We start from the raw sequence: 21,699 nt of genomic DNA, 5'->3' as shown, positions 1-21,699 counted from the left end.
ATAACCCCTCATGGTGCTGTATGTTTTGTTAGCAGATTATTTACTGGCAATATTTCTGATAAAGATGTAACACAAAGAAGTGGTATACTTGATCTATTAGAACAAGGTGATGATGTGATGGTTGACAAAGGTTTTTTAATCCAAGATTTACTTGACACTGTTGGTGCACACTTGATTATTCAACCTTTTTTAGGAAATAAAGTTAAATTTAGTAAGGATGAAGTTACTAAAACTCAGCAAATAGCAAGACTAAGAATTCATGTAGAAAGAGCTATCAGAAGGTGTAAAGAGTACCATATTTTTGATAATGTTCTGCCATTGTCTGTTGCTGGGACTGTAAACCAGATTTGGTCTGTGTGTTGTTTATTAACAAATTTTAAAGAAAAGTTATTTTGACAGTTATATTTTCAATTGTTTGATACTGTTTATGTGTGTGGCATGTAAATGAACATCATCTGCATATTTGATATACCAGACATGTACAAGTGAGAGGGTACACATACCTGTATATATTCAAAACAGAAATATGGCTTTAGTGCACAACACTTTTTTCCTTTGCATGCTTTGGGAAATTGATTTTTCTTTGTAAATTTTCATTGATATGTTTTCAAGTGATATAGATCTTTTTGGAAAAACATTAATACCATGAGATTTTATCAAGGATTGGGTAACTTTGAAAATCTAATACAGATATTTTAAAATTTGATTTAAGTACAAGAATTTTTAAATTATACTGTATATGCAATGCAATCATAATTACTTTTGGTAATCAACGCAATTGCAATTTTATTAAAATTTATGTTGCATAATTATTTTTTGTATGAACATAAATGACAACTTTTTTGAAAAGGACAAGGCTTTGAACAAATTTGGATTTGAACAAACTTGAATCTACACTACATAAGGAAGCTTTTGCCTCTTATGGCTATTAAAGTGGGGTCTTGTTTTTAGTAGAAAAAAATAATGATGCCAAATTTTCATTCTTTCCCAATCATCTCCCCATTACATACATGTATAGAGAGAATGGGGTACTTCATTTAAAATTTTAACAGATGACAGACCCTCTTTAATCAGAAAAAAGCTTATTTAAACTTTTGGATTAACAAAACAAAGAAACCAAACAAACAAAAATAATAGCATGCATGTACTCACATGTACAATTTTTTTCTTTTTATGATCCATCATAGATGTTATTTTCAGTATCGAACACATTTTGGTAAAAAGCAATTGAAGTAAAATATGTCAAGTTTCTGTTTTATTTCCTGCCACTTTCCTGGTAGACAGTTAATTCTTTCCAGATGGTAGTCATCTTTACACCAAATGAACAAATCGCACCACAAAGCACCGGTCAAACCCATTTGACCCATTATCTGATAATAATATTCATGGGAAGATTTTAGTTTGTAGCTGTTATTCACAAGAGTTAAATATTTTAAATTTGTGATGGAATCTGAATTTGGACATTTAATTTCTAAGAGTCCATACATAGGAACAGAGTTGGGGTCTATGACTTTCCTGTCAGGAGAAGTTCCCAAATAAAAACATGAGGGATTGATGACTAAGCCTGCTTTAAACACATTATTTCCTGTTATAGTGGCGTATGCTTCTGCTGCCTCCTGTTCGTGTTCAAGTCCAAATTTCATTGCTGCTGTTTGAATTTTGTTACTTTTTAATAATGCGTCAACCGAAGTTTCGAAATCTTTTTTCCGTTAACAAACTCTTTTAAATTTAGATGAAGTAATTCTGTGTTTTCTTGCTGAATTCCAGTAGGGATTTTTAGACTGTTCAATTGTATTTTGTTCAATGTCATCAGAATCACTTTTTGACACGGCAAGTCCATCATAAAAATTTTGTTCACCCAGATTTAGAGCTGTATTAAAAGTTTGATCAAGAATAGGTAAATAATATCCAGGAAAAGTAGGAAACGCAGGATTGTTTATAATTGTATCGTTACTTTCGTCAATTTTCTTTTTCTGATAAGAAAGAAGGGAACCTTTGGGCACTGGTCCAACTTTTGATTCAATGGTCTCAATGGAATTAATTTTGGAGGAAGGTGGCAGTATGGTTTTAAATTGAGCATTTGTTGCCATTATATTTTGATTGAGAGATTCCAAAATGTTCTGATATGGTATAGGTTGCTGTATTGGACAATAAAATTTTGATTTCACACCATCTGTTCTTTTTATTTTTTTACAGGTAGTTTTCTGAATATGTACATCCTCAACTGCTTCAGGACAGATACCCTCTAACCGTTGGGGTATATGCCATGTTTGAGGCATTGATGTCTTAGATTTGACACATGGCACTGTCTTTAAATCAAGCTTTTGATAGTGGGCTAATGTGTACATAAGGCCTAAAATATGGCTGCAATGTCCAGAGCCTGCTTTACATGTGCAGTTTGAACTTTCAACATCAGTACAAGCTGCAGCTTTTAGGGCAATTTGTAAATTATGTGGGGGATCATTTTTCCTCATAGAAGGAAAGCACTTGGCTCTAATACAAGCACCAGTGCCCCCTGATGTACATGGTCTCACTGAAACAATAGAAGAAGCTTACTTAGCTTCCTTGTAAATGAAAATTGATAAGGAAACAGAAATAAAAACAACCAAGGACAAAATGAAACTGATTTCAAGAAATGAAAAGAAACTTGGACAAATGATATGAAATAAAAATGAATAAAAGAGATTGAAAACCAGGTTGGGATTTATTTGCTACATAAGCAGGAAAGCAAAAGATTCAGATGATCATTTTTTTAATTTATACATGTATTGAATGTAAATTTAAGCTATACGAAGACTTGAAATTGAAATTGCCAGATTTCTTGGTATATAACGTTACACCTCTACAGGACTTTGACATTTGTGAATATGGTAGTGTGGAACATGTTACATGTACATATTGTCTAGGTTTTTAAAGAGGAAAAAAAATGGGGGGAAAAATATCCCTGATGCAGTGAATAAATTCTAAATTAATTGTTGTCTCTGGCCTCTTCAACATACATTTTCCAAAGGATTGCTTCTTTAAATCTGATTGTATATTCACTTTATATCTTAGTATGCACAATGAAAATATTGAAATCTATTGATCTAAATCATAATCAAAGCTTGTCTTTCATTCTTTGAAAGTATGTAGCACATGTATATACATGTGTGCATTATTCAATCTGATTAATAGTACACCTGTACATGTGCAGGCATTGAAAATGCAATTGCAACTACATGTCTAAATTTATACACAATAATATTTATTACATGTAATTTAAATGAAGCATTCCAACCAATACTAAAACCAAGACATCACGTACCTCGCAACAATTAAGGTTGATAAATAAAAGGTTAAGAATCCTAAAATTTGAAATGTGTTTGTATATGTGTACATGTATTTGAATTTAGTTTATAGTACCCCCCGGTAAGCATTTTCATGTAGTAACCATCAAATTAAAGTGCTGTATTAGTATATATGCATACCAAATGTTAAAACAGTGCTTTGTTTACATTTAAAATTCCATGTTCTATTAATGAAATGCCTTGCAAATTTCAAAAGGAAAAAATCTATCAAAATACAGGAATATCAAGACATATAAATAATAATTAAACCCCCCCCAAAAAAAAAAAGGAAGAAAGAAAAGAAAACAAAGACATATATCAAATGAAAATAGTTTAAATTTATTTATTAACAAAATAAAAAAGTAATGTGTTTATAAATGACACAAGGTAAATAATCACAGCATCGATAACGTCTACGTTAAATGGACTTCATTCTTTGATAACTATCTAAGCCACGCCGACTTTAGTGCACGTACATTTCACATAACGTGGACATAAATTTCTTAATTTATATTATTTTTTTCCTTAAAAATATAACTAAATGTATGTATTCTCTACTTGTGGTGAATATTTATTGTCTTCCATTCAATGAATTTCAGTAATAATGACAGATATCAACGTAAAGGATTATATGAATGTTGTCCGATGGTTCATCGTAAAATTGTAAACAAACCTTCAATATCATGAACATATCCTTCAGCAAAATTGCTGTATCCTCTTTTGAGAGATTTATTCGGGATTTTAGACGTGGTAGACCATGCCGATATTACATCGTCGGTTCTCCTTGGTACGCTTGCGAGAGAGCGCGTCCAAGCTGGATGACCTTCGCCGCACTTCGCCATTTTCTCGTAGTGAAGGACGCTAGTTTGTCAGGTCAGCCTCGGTTTCTTATTTTAATGGCGGGCGCATGAATAGAGTCTATTAACGTGCAACGTATTAACTGCTTGGGTGAAGGTTTGCGCAGATACCACTCTGCCTATCCTGAAAGCATGATTCAGCTGCATTTTAATGGTACATGTATGTATGCAATAACAAATTTACAAATTATGAAAATCAAATTGTTTATATTTTTTTCTTTTAATTTTTTTTTGGGGGGGGGTGCCTCCACTTCCTCCACCAACTCCTCACCTTTTTATTTTTAACACACTTAAATTTTAAACATTACACCTTTTTTATCTTGTACACATTTTAATTTTTATTTCATACATGGTACACTAAATTTGTTTCTATTTTTAATCACCAGTAACTACAACCCGGTTGATCGGGATCGGTATTCACTAATTTATTAACCCTTGAACACAGTGATAGTGGCATTTTTGGTTCAAGTTGATACCTTTTCTAATCATGCTTAAATAACAATTCTTTTTTTGTTTTTTACACTTGTAATGCAATTCGATGGCGAACCATGGCTTGTTTTTTTTTCTCTGGTTTATTGACTTTTTATGCTGTTTATAGTACTCGGATTTTTCTTTCATTTTCTTCAATGCACCGAGTGACTGGGATTTTTTTTTTCGAGAGGAGCACCGACAGCAGCCAGTGTGTTACAAAAAGCCATATCTACACCATTGTTTGACTTTAATATAGCTGAAAGGCACGGGATTTCGCATTTCGTGAGTATGTTTTTATTTTTTTTTTTTTGGTAGACTTAGAGAGATAGTTCTGTTTACTGACTCGCAATTATTTGTTGTTGAATTGAATTTCATTTCGTTTAATGCACAAACTGACAGCTTCATTTCAAGCAGTGACTCAAGGATTCACTTTTCTACTGTGTACTACATTTTAGTGCACCAGATTTTAAACCAGGTCCAACTTGTACCACCAACTCGTTATTTTGCCACCCCCACAAAGAGTTAAGCTCCACCTACATGAATCACCACAACTTCCTATGTAACACTTTAGAACCTTGTCAGTATTTCTCGGTAAGGAGTTTGATATTTTTTTTAGGTCACCATTGTACTTTTTCAAGAGAGCTTTTAAAATACCGCTACATCTTTCTTTAATTTCAAAGGCCAACATTTTTGTAGCTCTCTGCTTTTTGAACTTCTGTGTTTGCGAGGAACATTTCATCGGTAAAATTTGCGCGGGTATGTTAAGGAAGCTTATAAGTAATTTCTCTGTAAATTAGACTTTTAAAATAAAATTAAGTTTAATAAATTTCCAAAACCGCTGATACACATAAACTGTTGTTTACTATTGCATACAGATATAAGAGTGTCTGACACAAAGACGTGCACCACCGCCACGGGATCACATGACTTCTATTAATAGCGAAATTTTCCTTAATAAAAAAGCAACAGAACAACAATACCCCAGAGTTTGATAATTTCTTTGAGTTCATAATATAGTTGAAAAACGTCTTTTTTGCCTAAAAAGTGCTGCTAGAATCCCACTGTCCTGTCAGTAAAATAATTATTCCACACATTCGTACGAAACCTTACCCTTTGTTTTGAATTTTATACGTATTAAGCGGGATTTCTTATAAAATCTTGCTTAACTCAGGATTCTAGTAGCACTTTCCAAGTTTGTCAGAAGGCAAACTTTCGATCTGTACAAATCTTATGTTTTGAAATGTCCAGCTTATTGTTGTTCTTTTGCATTATTTTTGTCACGAATAACAGAGGAAAGGCCGACCGGGATAAGTATATAGCTGACTTTCTCTGAAAGAGAATATAATCGATGAAGATGAATTAGCATACCTGTTTAATTAATTGAACTCCATATGAATTCTACATCATATTCACGATATTTCCTTTTAAACTCCATTTTACGTATCTTTGTACATGCCAAATTTTCTTAACACGGCATGATCAATTCCCAAGTTACTTGATGTACACATATGACGTCATCAGTGGTATATTTTAATTAAAATGACAGATACAGCGTAACAAAATACAATCTCTTTATTTTTGTTAATGTTTACACGTTTCTATTCATTTTCTAGAGTTAAATTACATCTCTAAATACCAATATTACGAAAACGTGTGTTCTAAAATGACGTCATTTCACCTACTATGACGTCATAATGCAGCACTGATTTAGTCAAGGTAGAATATTTTGTATGTTTTCTTATTACCCCTGCGTGCCTTAACACCATGTCAAAATTGGCTTTGACCCCTATGAACTCTATCGGCGAGTCGATTTGTTCTCAATAGGGGAGATAAAAAGTCTTGTATTACTTTTTCTACTCGTTGCATCACCATCAGTGTTTACGTATTGTACCAACATATTTTTTTACTTAGTTTTTCACTTATTTTATAGCCTAACTTTTTTTTGAGACAGAGGCTCGACAGGATTTTTATTCGCTGTATAACAAAAATGACCACCTGGGCACTGGACTTGGAAACCCTCACCCTGAAGCCAGGCTTCCACCCAGCACAATTTATTTGTCATATGGTAAGATATCACTTGATGATTGTCTGTGACATCTTCGCATGCCAAGCCAATTACTAGCGAGACCCCTTGGCCCATTTTGTGTCGGCTTGTGAGGCTTCGTGACTGGTACGAGGCATCCATTTGTATATTGATAGGGAGAGATTCAGGCAGGCCTATTAATTCATTTCGTTTTTTTACTTGGTCTATTCTGTCATCCATATCGCACTCCGCAAGGTCAACATTTTTTCATCGACGTTATTGCACGGTTTAAACATTGACGATCGGGATGGGGGTGGGATACATGTGTACCAGTACATGCGAGGAAAAGTCATTTTTATTCTCTTCAGTAAATAGTCTTATTTAAATAACTGCAAATTCAAGGGGGGGGTCTGATCTCCCTAGCAACTCCCTGTACCGGAAATGACAATTGATCTTATGACTCCATAATAGTAGAAATTTTTTTTTCCATTTGACTATATATACATATTTTGACTATATATACATATTTTGTTTCCTGTGTTTATGTCTGTTTATTTGTCCACAGAAACTTTAACCTTGCCCATAAGTTTTAAGTGAATTGGGCTATACACATGGCTTCCACATTTCATAGGTAAATTTCTTTTGACAAAACCTTTTAATGGGTACCACCAATTTTGACCTCTTGATCTCTTGACCTTGGAGTTTGACCCACTTTTACAAGAAAAATACCTTAAACTTGGCTTAAGTTTTGAACAGTTGGTGCTAGGACTTTCATGCTTAACATGTGTAATCATAGTGAACTTTCAACAGGTATATTTATTTTTGACCTTGACCCTAGAGTTGAACCCAATTTAACTTTAACCTTGGCAATAAGTTTTGAACAGGTGAGGAAGTACTAGGGATTTCTCTCTTATTTCACATGTGTATTCCTTGTGATAAGACTTTTCCTTTGATACGAACAATTTTGACCCTTTGACCTTGACCTTGGAGTTTGACTTACATTTGAGAAACTTCAACCTTTGCCAAAAGCTGCCATAACAGTTACTGTCACAACAAACAAACAAATTACTAAAAAAGCACAGTATACATGTACATATTTTATATTCAACAGATATTCTTCTGGTCATATCTCTAGTTCTCCCTTGAATCAGACATGGTGATATAATTATTTTAAAAATAATTATTATAAGAGTTGAAAAGGTTGTGCATATTAAAACTGATTAAGCTCTGTGGATGAATTAGATATACCTGTTTAGCTTTATTTTGCTACCAAAAGCACCTTGATTAACTATTTACAAGCATACTGTATTCTGAAATGTTATGTTTTCTGTCATCCATCTGTTTGTCTGCAAACTTTTCACATTCTTAACTTCTTAAGAACCACTGGGCCAATTTCAACCTATTTACATTTGAATATGCAGGGGACTTTTTCCAACATAAATCTTCTTAAGAACAGCAAGGACATTTATTGTCCCCCATTTTTGTTAAAGGTAGGGGACATTAAATCTCATTTGTTTGTCAGTCTGTCCATCTGTCACAATAAATTTAACCTTGATCATCATGGTCATATATTTTGAATGAGGAGAGACAGGACTTTCATATTAAACATGTGTATTAGTATTTAACTGGGACAATACCATTCTAAATACACTATGATTTTTATTACCCATGACCTTGAAGTCAAAAACCTACTGTCAAAACAAAATTGTTTTAAATTGATCATTTTGAAAGAGAAATGAAAGGGCATTCATATTATACATGCATGTATATTACCTGTGATAAGACCTTTCCAAATGTATCATGACTTTTTGCCCCTGTGACCTTGAAGTTTAACTTACTTTTCAATAATGTTGTATTTCCTCTTGATTGAGAAGAGATACGACCTTCACATTTCATGTGTACATTACCCATAACAAGATGTTTCCCAACATGCTATGATTTTTTTTACCCCTTGACCTTGATGTTTTACCAAAATTTGAAAAGAGCACTGGATGAAAAGTCTAGTTTCCGCAAAACTGAAACTATGCGGAAACCTTGCTGAAACTTGGCGTTGAAGTTTCCTGTATGGTTTCCGCAATGCGGAAACTATATAATAGTTTCAGCAAGTTTCAGTAGGGTTTCCGTATACTGAAACCATTAGGTTTGTTTCCTAATAGTTTCCGCAAAACGAAAACCAATGTAAAATTTAATGAAACGTCAATTTAACGATACGTTTTAGTTTCAGTAGGTTTCCGTTTCCGGAAACTATTAATTTCGATTCCATATGGTTTCCGCATGCTGAAACCGTACTGAAACTTTTTCTATTTTTTTTTCAAAAGGGTAGAAAAATCAACTCGTATGCATATGATCTTTTTACTATTGATTTCGATTCCACATGGTTTCCGCATGCTGAAACCGAACTGAAACTTTTTCTCTTTAATTTTTTTTCAAAAGGGTAGAAAAATCAACTCATATCATCCTTATATTTATTTACACATTTAAAAAAATGGTTTTATTTTTAAATATCTAATATTTCATATTCAGATTTTGAGATGTGCCTGCTCTGTGTAAACTTACACATACCGATATTGATATCAATGATAAGCATATTATACAAGATCCTTTCTTCATATCAAATGTATAAAAATTGTTTATTTCATATTGTGTCGGAATTCAAAAATATTTTTTTTTAACAAAATCGATTCCTCTCACAAGGATTTTCTACATTACCCAACTCAATACTCCCCCTCGGGAATTGATTATTTTGAAAACATACATCATTTTCACAAAACTACGATTACGTTTCATGTAAAGTTGTTTAAAAAGAAAATTAGTGTGTCTTCATGGTGCATGAAATACAGATAATTACGAGAGTGAACATAATCTGAGATAGAAAGGTTTGCATTTATATTCTTTATACACGTTTCTCTATATATTTTCCTTAATGAATATCATTTCAATAATTTCAATTTGTTAACAATACATATTGACTAGGAAGCCTTTTTTACTATTCATATATATATATAGTTCAATAGTAACATGTACTAGTTATTTTTATAATAACATTGATTTAATATCTACATATATGTATTTTTATTTCCGTCTTCGTAAAAACATTTTATTCGTAAGCCGCGGTTTTACAGCATTAAAAATATTACAAGAAAACATGTCCTGAAAATTTGATGTCATGGTTCCCAGGATTTGCAGCATTTTATGTCAATCTGATTAAAATCAAATCTTCCATTTGTTCCCCTAATGTTTATTTACACGAGGAACTCTTATATGTAAAAAGTCTGCTTTTGTGAAACAATACCCTGGGAGCGAATGGAAAATCTCAAAATTTTAATTAGATTGTATATTATGTGTAGGCTTTTCTTTTTTTTTTTTTTTTTGTTTTATTTCATATATCTTGCTTTCGTGATGTTAATTAATGCAATATCACTGAAAACGCGGTATACTTTTTAGTAATATGTTCAATTATATTCGTATTGAGATGTATAATGTGCTAAATATGTGATATAGAACTCAGTTTTTTTAAATAAACTTAAAGTAGTCTGTAAGTTGAACAAATTTTCAATTCTTTACATTGAACCCCACTCGCGGGCACCTGTCCTCACGTGCCACAGGTGGGGAGACACGTGTCACGAAGACACCTGCTACCGTGTTGGTGTATTTTTTGTATATTCTATGTGGATTGAGGGGTTTTTCTACCTTAGAGGAACAATGGACTGTGACCAGGCGTAATATATACACGCAGTACATGGTATACACAGCTAGCCTTTTCTAATGACACCCAGGTTTCTGAACATTCAAAATTAAAAAAAAATCATACTATATAAAACTTCACCTAAAATCAAACATGTCATATGTATAATGTGTTATGTAAAATATTTCATACAATGTTTCATATTTAGCATAAGAAGTTTTTATTTTATGTGTTGGTGATTAAAAGAAAATAGACAAACCTCTTAAATATTTATCTATCAATCTAATATAATAAAATTAATCTATTGGTAAGGAGAATATTTGCTATAGCTAGTTCAATAGACTATTTCAAAAATTTCAATATTATTTTACAATTTCTCCACACAAAAATATCGGCTATCACAAAAAGAAATCGACAATTAATGGTATTCCTTGTTTGCCACCATTGTAAACTTCAAATATTGAAAATATTTAGAGGTCAATGAAACGCAACCTAATGAAAACTAAGTCTATTTTATTTCATAACTTTTTTCTATGGGTTATTTCTAAGTACATTATATCAAAACAACGTTTTATTTCTAATTTAGAGTCCAAAACAAAAAAGTGTGAGATTATTACAATAATAAGGAAAAGATAAGTCAATCAATAGCAAAAAAATTATTAAAAGCAAATAATAATCCTGTATTATAAAGGAATAAAGAAGAATTTACATATGACATGTGTAAAGGACTATGACCACTTCTATTACATGATATCATTTATATAAATTTGCCTGCAAAATTAAGAGTTTCCGTATCTTCTGTATTGAGTGACCAATATTTTTTTGGTTCATCATCTAAAGCTGAGAAGTATGGAGATTTACTATTAATAAACTGAATTTTTTTTTTAGGGGGGGGGGGACATGTTTGACGATCATATTTTTTTTTTTTTACATGACAATGTTATAAAAACAAAATGAATGTTACATCTACATAATCGATCTTCAGGAGAATTATTGGTAAATCTCCCCACTTCAATTTGTAAGCTGTGACAGGAAATTCCTAGATAACAAATAGACTTGTACATTCATGTTGATATTTTCTGAGTAGAAAATTTTCAACAATTGATGAAAAATTTTAAATATAACCCCAATTTTGCTTTTGAGTTGCACCCCATATGTGGTTAATATGCCATCAGCATAACTTTGTTGACTTGTATACCATTTTCTTTTTTCTTTTCTTTTCTTTTTCTTTACACAATAATCGAAGTACATGTGTACATGTGACTTTATATCATTCTATTTGAAAACAGGACATTCGGAGTCCGTTTCAACAATTACCATAATCATGTAATAAAGGTCTAAAATTCGCTTTTTATCCCCTTCGATTCCATGATCAATTTTATATTATCATTCAAAACTGTTCATTCTGTTGCCATATATATACAAGGACATTTGCATTTAAAACGTAAAAAAAGAAATTGCTAAACTGAATTTTCCGTAAAGAATTTGAATCACTAGGTGGCGTATCGCGGCAGAATGCTTCTCTCTCATTGGTTAGATTTTCAGAGAAGAAAGAAGGACAAAATGGCGAAGAAAACACCAAGAATTTGCTCAAGAAAAACAACAGAGATGAGAAGATCTTTTGAATCTACACTGAAGAAAGGCACCCCAAACGGCAGATTAGATACAGGTAGTTATTTGTTACAGTTCAGAGCATCTTTATTTTTGTTTTTATCGTCTGAAATCGTAAGAATAATGTTGACCTAAAATGGCGCGTTCCAAAAATTCAAAATGACCATTGTATAGTTGTAATTATTGTGAAAAAGCGCCTTGTAAATCATTCTCAGCTTATGTTGTTATACATATAATTAACTGCTGTTTAAACGCATGCATGTATTTTGCACCATTGTATTTAACTTTCAAAAATATTATGTTTTTCGTATTCTGCATCGTCCCGATCATGTAAAATTTCCATAATTTAAAAATTACAACGTGTTGTAGTATTCCGGAATTTTAAATGTAGGTTGGTTTTAGAGGATAATATCGTTATGTACTTGTATCCGGTGTTAACTTTTTCATTTGCAAAATCGAAAGATTTGACCCCACGCTTATGTTTTTTCAGAAAAGGTGAGCTTTATTGTTCATTATAGCTGCTGGATGTGTTCAATGTTACTCTCAGAAGTAGTTTCTTGAATCGTACATTTATTTTTTGCTGAATTGTTTTTATTATTGATGGAAGACTGTGCTGCACAGCTGAGGAAGGGGTTCAATATATTTTTAACATACATGCAATCTAGAATCGTAAATATTAGACATGTAAGAGGGCATCATGATGGGAGAATGCCATCGTGTAGTATTGTATCACTGTGAAATGCCAATTTGTACATGTTGTAGTCATGAAAGTAAAATTCCTGAGAACTTGCAGATTTTTGGGCTATGAAAGTGACTTGATAATTTTCACAATGCCGCACATTATTCAAGTTGAAGTATTTTATTTTCATACCATACATAAGGATTTTAAAGCAAATGTCGAAAGTGAATAAACTATTTATATACAAAGATACATAAGCATCTTTTCTTACAAGGCATAATTATGATGAATTAAACTTAAAATGATATTTATTTTGAATTAAATTTTAATTTCATGTTGACACATATGCATGTTTTGATCTATATGAAATAAATAAGACTATTTAAGCAACCGAAAACTTGATTTAGTGTGCATGGTTTAATTCTTCATTAGAAATACTTATGTTATTTTTGTACCCTGTGCTTCAAATATTAAATGTGGTGCTGCACCGTGCAGTTTCTAAATATCAGAAATCACTTTTAAATCATATTAACCATAGACATGATTCTCTTGATATCAACAGAACAGCTATTGTTTACCTGTATTGTATATAAATTCTGCATTATGATAAACTGGAGCTTGATGAAATGAGCAATTGGCCATTATCAATTTCTTAAGTTGCATGCATTGATATTATATAGTCATATACTAGTATTTGTTTGTTGCTCATAGAAATTATGATATCCGTTTAGAGAACTTTTTATTCATGTGGATACATCACCAACACAGTCTCTGCTCTCATCCGAGGGAGTGGTCTCTATGTACTACATTGGATTCTAGAATTCTAGGATTCTACATTGGATTCAGACCCGTGATGTATGAATCAGCACCTACTTCCCAACTTGAGGCGTGTTGCTCTAACCACTGGGCCACACTGTGTGACCCATTATGAAAATTTGATATAATACTTTTACGTCTATATGACTTCTAAATTTTATTGACTTGATAAAATGACTGATACACAAATAAGATTTTTGTAATCTCTCTGTTTATAGCTGTTTACCATTTGCCATATTTCTATCACTAATTAAATCAATTTTCAACAATGGCCACTAAAGAGTCATACTTCTGTCTTATTATATAAATAGTTATCTGCCCTTGATGCAAAATGGAATAAATAAAATAAAGTATTAAATGGATTATAATTTTAATCAAAGAAGGCCTACATATCTTAAACAAACATAATTTAGATGTAGTCTTGCTTTTATGAAAAATTGTAACTTATTTAATTTTTCTCACTCTCAGATATAATTGCTTTTCAAGAACTTCTAAATTGTGGTTGTGATAGGACTGCTACTTAAAATTAGACCAGAGTGTGTCCATTTTAAAATGATACAATTTTCCATCATTTTTTTCTTTGTCATGTGTCTATTAAATTTTAACTGAATGTCAGGTGCAAGGAAATGGACATGCAAGTGGTTTTTGGGACTTTTCCTAGCTCATGCTAAAAACAAAAACAGTTATTAATGTACGGTACTGTACTAATATGATCTATTTTAATTTCAGATATCCACTGAACAAACCATCTGAAAACTAAGGCTAATAGGAGAGGATGAAGAATACTTCTGTTAAAAGGTATGTTTTAACAGTGAGTAAGAACTTAATATAATTTATGTAGCTCTATTTTAGGAAATTAAGGACTAAAGCATAAAGTTTATGTTTTTATTTTCTATTGTTTTGTTAATCTCACTGTGTCATGTTAAGCTCTCTATTTAGTATTCATCATCATGATCATAGTCAGTGTGTTGTGAGGTTGGGGGGGGGGAGGGGGTTAACATGTAAGCTGCTTTCCTCTACTTTTTAAGTTTTATATAATATCTTTATATGTTTCCATGAAATAAACATTTTCTTAGAAAGTCTCATTTTGCGAGCTACCTACTAAAATTGTATGATTTATTTAAGATAACTATTATCATAATTTTCAGCTTCTCTGCAACCGCTCAACCAATTTCAACCAATTTTGGTGAAGGGGAACAAAATTTATAAATTTTATCCCCCCTTCCCCCCGCGGGCCTGAGGGGTAGGGCCAAAACCACTAAAATTCATGCAATCTTTGAAAATCCCCTTCTTCTTTTCCCCTCCTGAACATCAAGCAGTCAAACTGTTGGTATGATTGTAATCGGCATTGAGTCCTCTACCATAATTATGAAATTCATGACCCCAGGGTCAGGGATTCTAGTATTAGGGTGGGTCTTATAGCTCTTTGGAATTAATCAAACCATTTAAGATGAAATAAAACCTATGAAAACATTTAGTAAATTTTGAAATGTGTGGTCCCAGGGTTAGTGGTTCCTGTGGGGTGGGGTACACAACTGGTGGTTATAAAATGGAATTGCATTGTATCTTTATTACTCTGATCTACCTTTGGGTATTTAGTAACCAAAGTAAGCATGCTAACTAAGTGTATAATTATGATAAACAAAGGTGCGTCTTTCGAAATTGTGAATTTCATGGCTTTTTGTTTAAATTACGAACAAAATTCAATTGAGTGGAAGTTGTTAAGCCTAGAAAAAAAAAAAATTTGTTTCCCCTTTCAGGCTGAAAAAATATAGGTAGATAGGTAGGTAATTATTTTTTTTTGAAACATTTTTTTTTTTTTGCTTCTTGAATCAAAAAGTGTATAGAAGTTACATTAATGACAAAAGAAATGGTGTTTTTAAGCATTTCTGTGACTTAAAAGAAAGGTAACTTAAACTTCTTTCTGTCTTGAACATGTTGAAAAGCTTGCAAAGTTGGAGACTATAATTCCCTGGGTGAAATCTTGCACTTCATGGGACAAAAGCATTAAAAATAGATTTAGGGTCGGCACTATATATTAGAGTCAGTCAGGAACAAACATATTTTTTTTTCTAGGCTTTACATGATACTCAGGTGACCTACAAGGTCTGTGGGCCTCTAGTTGTTATTCAAATATCATGAATCATGGTCTAAGGGTCTAGGTTAGGGGTACAAAAAATATTTTGATGAACAAGTAAAATGAAGAAAAAAATCCTTAATTTACTTTGAAAATCTTATCAGAAACAAATCCATACATACATATTCAGTATATTTAAATACATTCAAGTTTGTTTATTTCATTATCCCTTGTCAAGTGTGTAAAAGAGGCAACTTTAATAAACTAATGAGATTTTACACTTGATAAATTTTTAGATTTTATTTTAAATCATTCTGATCAAAAATGCTGAAAATCTGAAATTAATCAAACAAAGGCTTGTGCTAGAACAGTTTTAGGAACTTTCAGTTTGTCAATCTTATTAAAATTAAATGTTAGATCTGCGCACATATTGGCTAAAATCTAATGGCATCCTGTAGAGTGTCACGTCAGACATTAAATTCTATTAACCAATCAAATACTCGAATGCAAAAATTAATGTATTTAATTTATTGGAATGAATAAGTCTAGAGTCTGAGTTGTTCCGTATTTGACATTTGACATGACCTTCTATGGATGCTGTTAGATGTTGTGTAGCGAGTATGCAAGAGGATCTAACGTGTTGTTTTATTTAGATTGGGATTTTGTTAAACTATATTTTTATATATTTTCAATAGGTTGAAGTAACTGACGAGCAGGTCAATCCAACTTGAACTTGAAGTGCAAGTGGGTCTTCAAAAATGTGGACCACTCAAGGACTTTTCTGTTGGTTGATGATGGACTACAAACTGAATATTTAACAAAGAAATCAACTTTGGTGCTTATTGGCTACTAATGATGTGAACTTGTGCATTTATTATACCAAGTACTTTTACATTTCCTTGATGATACTAGACTTGCGTATACCGAATTCAGGTTTAGTTGATTGATTGCAGTTCTAAGTTCCTCTCACAACATTATATCTCTCATATATGAGACATCATTAAATGCAGACATTTTCTCTGTCCTCCTGTTGTGACATGAGAGCTCGGACTTAGTTGTAAAAATATTTATGATGCAAGAGAAAATAAATGGCCAAGCCAATGTATGTAAATGTTGATAATAATATTAAATATTCTTTGATAACTAGTGTGAGTGTGTTTTGTTTTTTCCAGTATGAAAATTCAGGGAGAAAATGAGTTTTGGTTGAAAAGCTGGGCTAAATTGTATAATTTATAGTACAGTTTCTGTTGCGGAAACCTATGGTACACCATATGTATTTCAACCGTATACGCATACTGAAACCTTGCGTAAACCTCAAGTTTCAGTTGCGGAAACCTATGGTACACCATATGTATTCCAACCATATACGCATACTGAAACCTTGCGTAAACCTCATGTTTCAGCAAGTTTCAGTTGCGGAAACCTATGGTACACCATATGTATTTCAACCATATACGCATACTGAAACCTTCCGTAAACCTCAAGTTTCAGCAAGTTTCAGTTGCGGAAACTATTTGGATTCGTGGACACCTTTGGTTTCCGCACTGCGGAAACTTGATGAAACTTGAAGTTTCCGCACTGAAACTTTGCGGAAACTATTAGTAACCTTAAGTTTCCGCAGAGTTTCAGTAGAGTTTCAGCCATGCGGAAACTGTATTTTTCATCCAGTGGAGTGAACTCACCCAAAAGAGGATTAGGCCACTGTGTAGAATGAAGTAGGAGTTTAGGGAAGAAGGGGCTTTTTGCATTAAAAAAGTCATTTTTTGACCCATTTGACCCCCCGAGGCAAAATCAAAATTCCGAAACCTTACTACACATCTACATGACATCACCAACCATCTCCTAAAAGATGATTAGGCTGCTGAGTAAAATGTAAGAGGAGTTCAGGAAAGAAGGGGCTTTTTGCATAAAAACGTAATTTTTCGACCCCCATTTGACCCCCCGGGGCAAAATCAAAATTCCGAAACCTTACTGCACATCTACATAACACCACCAACTATCTCCCAAAAGATGATTAGGATGCTGAATAAAATGTAAGAGGAGTTCAGGGAAGAAGGGGCTTTTTGCATAAAAAACGTCATTTTTCGACCCCCATTTGACCCCCCGGGGCAAAATCAAAATTCTGAAACATCACTGCACATCTACATGACACCAACAACCATCTCCCAAAAGACGATTAGGCTGCTGAGTAAAATGTACGAGGAGTTCAGGGAAGAAGGGGCTTTTTGCATAAAAAAAACGTCATTTTTCGACCTCCATTTGACCCCCCGGGGCAAAATCAAAATTCCGAAACCTTACTGCACATCTACATGACACCACCAACCATCTCCCAACAGATGATTGGGCTGCTGAGTAAAATGTACGAGGAGTTAAGGGAAGAAAAGTGTGACAGACGGACGGACGGACGGACATGAGTAACAACAATATACCCGAACTTTCTTTAGAAAGTGAGGGTATAAAAAACTACTTTTTATAATTTATGTTACATATGCGTTAATTTAAGTCATGTTATGTCATTTATGTGTATGAAAACATCACAGCACTGTATAGAATTATTGGAATATAAAATGTACGAGGAGTTAAGGGAAGAAAAGTGTGACAGACGGACGGACGGACGGACATGAGTAACAACAATATACCCGAACTTTCTTTAGAAAGTGAGGGTATAAAAAACTACTTTTTATAATTTATGTTACATATGCGTTAATTTAAGTCATGTTATGTCATTTATGTGTATGAAAACATCACAGCACTGTATAGAATTATTGGAATATAGACGTGCAAAAAACGGGAACTTTTTTTAAACTGAATTTATTTTTGTAAGACCGTTTCATTATTACATAACTTAAATACTTACTGAAATAATGTAGTATACCCTACTCTGTACTGAACTAATTTTGGTCCCATCAATGGACAGTCATGTGATAAATGCATAGTATGTGTACTGATTAGAGGTCATAAACAAATTTCAATAAAAATTTCAACTCACCATTTGTATCTGCATATTTTGTACATAATGGAAAGTACTGCTTCTTTGAAACGAATTCACATTTTATTAGTTAAAATTTCAAGTAAATATGTCCATGTCGAAATATGTACGAGTTTTACAAAGTATTTTACGTCCTTATTAAGTCACACTCTCGATTTTAAAAAGTAGCAGTACTTTTCAAGTTAAGGAAAGCATCCTTTATTTATATTCAAAAAATGGCCAACATCTATTAAGTGTATGCCCTTGCGAAAAGGCAATTTAATAAGCAACCTCGATGTTAAACATGCCAAACCTGTACACATATACATGGTAAAATTAATTTACATACATTCTCTCGCTAATCTTTGAATAATCGCACTAAACAACGGGTTTTAATTGGAATTAATAGCCTTTCTAAAATCTATAAATAATATATATTCTGTTTAATAATAAAATGCACTTAACATTGTAAAAAAAAAATACTTGATCTGCCCTTCATAGCACATAAAATATTTCCAAAATGACGTCATGTCGACAAGTTTGTTGCGATCAGTGATTTGTTTATAAACTGTTGTCTGGGATTTAAGGGGGGACCTATGTCGTTCTACGTCAAAACAGCGTTATGTGACGTCACAATAGCAACGTTTGTTTTAACCTGTTGACTTTTGCTACTTTGATATAGGCATAACATTGTTAATAATCAATAACGTACACAATTTACAAAAAGAAAATTTAATCATCATTAATAACAGTTTTATTTGATTTATGGAGTTTGTTAATATTAGAATTTTCTTCCTTTGGTTGATAATTCATAGCAATTTCAGTTGTGAAGAAATACGATGATATGCTGATATATAAGTGCAAAAATATAAGATAAAATTCAGCAAAGAAAGTGGATTAAATCTGGAAAATATGTTAAATATGTTTACCATTAATTTTTTTTTCTGGATAAAACTAAGAAAAAAATTAAGAAATTTACTTGTACCTATTTTTCTTATTGATTTATGGTACATGAAGATTTTTATTGTATCAAGACATTCCTAGGTTGTAATAGGTGTTGTTTGTTGACGGGGAAATGGGGGGGGGGGGGGGGGGGGCAGAATAATTGGAATGAAGAAGAAAATAATTAATCTGTTTAAATTGTTTCTAATCAAAACAAAATACTTGTTATTCGCAAAATATTTTATATTCAGATGTTTGTCAGCGCTTACTTACTCTCTTTTTTTAGTGCAGAAAGGTCAATATTTATTACACAGGAGTACGAAAATAAAAGAAAACGACATATGTCTCGTTTATTTAATCATAAAGGTATACATGTTTCTTTGTTAAAATAAAGAAATGAATCATTTCTTTCAAAACATATAAATTACAACATGTTCACACAAAGACTTTTTAAGAAATTACCTGTTATGCATGTCGGAATTGCAAAAAATACGACAAGAAAAACGGGGTGATACTCACATTGTGCTCCATTATAATTTTTCATGCGAGGTGAAATACAATGAATTTGCCTTCATTTTAAAGATACAAGTCATATAAATTGGATACATGTTGATTTTTAATGTGATTTGACATTTTTGGTTCTTTTTAGCGCATATTTGGGGTAGAACAATAAAGTCTGAAAATAATCTATTTATAGCATTTCACACTGTTTTTGCACGTGCTCCTGTGTAAAAATAAGCACATAAGGGTATTGTTTTTAATACCTAAAAATTGAGAGCAAGTGGTCAGGAAAGAAATGTCAAAGTTTTGAAAATTTCACACAAAGACTTTTCGGACATAGGCCCCCCCTTAATTAGCAACTATTTTAATGCATTGATAATATTTGATGTTGTTGATTATGCTAATATAGTTTTAAATGGCGAAGTATTTGATGTTCTAGAATATGAGGAATACAAAATGTACCTATTTTGTGTGACGTCACAGTAAATATTTCCCTATAAATAAGGCCCTTTTTTAAGCCTTAACAATGATGCGATTATAACTGAAATATTATTCTTACCTTGGCATTTGGCCATGTGACCCTATTCTTGATTTGTAAGTAATAATGCATCTCATACAACAGCCGACCCTCTCCTACATGTATAAAGATCAATTTTTTGAGTTTGAGCTGGTTTTATTTAGCTTTGTTTTTATCTTTGAATGTAAAGGAGATGAGATTTTATTCAAAGATTAAACAAATCTGCAGAGGAAAAAGGTAAATATATATTTTATTCATAACCTGGAATACACATTAAAAGTAATTTAAGGATAGATGATACAATTAAAAAATGGATGCCTGGATGAGTATGTATTTTATGGACTTATTCCGTTGAAAATGATGCAAATAATAAATTTTTAGAATATAAAGAAATTGTAAATCTTCTAAGATGTTTCAACTTCTGCATATCCGAAACCATCCCCCGCTCTGAGACAATATGTTACTCAGTTTTCAAAATTCACGGAAAAGTTATCTTTTTCTAAAATTATATTCTCAGTAATTTCATATTCAAAACATTTTAACCGTTCAAGGTAGCCTAGTGATAGAGCGTTCGCTTCGTGATCGGGAGGCCCGGGTTCGATTCACGTTCGCGGCGCCGCGTCGGACCTAAGACTTAAAAATAGGCGGAGACTGTTCCTTCGGCAAGCGCTCGGCATCAGAAGTGAAAGTCACGGGTCTTTTGAAAATGACCTTTAAAACGGAGGTCCCGTGTCACGGTAGGCGCTGGCACGATAAAGAACCCTCAATGCTCAATGGCCCTGAGTGTCGAGTATAGGTCTAAATTTGAAACCCTTCAACCGCATACGGTGACGTCTCCATGAGTAAAAAAGTCTCGAGAGGGACGTTAAACAATATACAATCAATCAATCAATCCATCAAAACATTTTATTATTTAATTTTACTGATGGACTTATAATTTGACAACCTCTTTTCAAAGTTGGCAGTTAAGCATATTAAGTGGAGAATAGGTTTACTAGAGCCATAAAAAAATGAATTTTGAACATGAATGGGTCAAGTCTCCGTTTTTGTTAACGCTTAAATGATAGAAACGTAAATGTGAAATCTATTTCATTTGTCCAAATAATGAAATCTGAACCCATTCTATATGAAAATAGAACTTTTCTGAAAAAATGTACGCTTCAACAAACCCGTTCATTTTAATCACAATGACAGACATCGATAACGCAGATACGTCGTAACGTAGT

At 32.5% G+C, this 21,699-nt stretch overlaps 1 protein-coding gene and 1 long non-coding RNA gene across 2 annotated transcripts; one reads left to right on the top strand and one right to left on the bottom strand.

Annotated features, from left to right (window-relative positions):
- Positions 1–1,196: 1,196 nt before the first annotated feature.
- LOC134229929 (uncharacterized) lies at positions 1,197–1,643 on the bottom strand. The gene has a single exon (XM_062711715.1). It carries the CDS (start codon positions 1,641–1,643, stop codon positions 1,197–1,199), a length of 447 nt encoding a protein of 148 aa, XP_062567699.1.
- A 10,214-nt stretch (positions 1,644–11,857) lies between these two features.
- On the top strand, positions 11,858–16,521 carry LOC134229895 (uncharacterized). Its single transcript, XR_009984247.1, has 3 exons — positions 11,858–12,031; positions 14,198–14,266; positions 16,241–16,521. It is a non-coding gene; the product is annotated as an uncharacterized LOC134229895 (long non-coding RNA).
- Positions 16,522–21,699: the final 5,178 nt, after the last annotated feature.

Source organism: Saccostrea cucullata, unplaced genomic scaffold (assembly GCF_032062105.1).
Source record: "Saccostrea cucullata isolate Sc308-1 unplaced genomic scaffold, CSIRO_AGI_Scuc_v1 ctg3843, whole genome shotgun sequence".
NCBI lineage: Eukaryota > Metazoa > Mollusca > Bivalvia > Ostreida > Ostreidae > Saccostrea > Saccostrea cuccullata.
The sequence above is the reverse complement of the archived record's forward strand: the minus strand, read 5'-3'. Positions and strand labels throughout refer to the sequence as shown.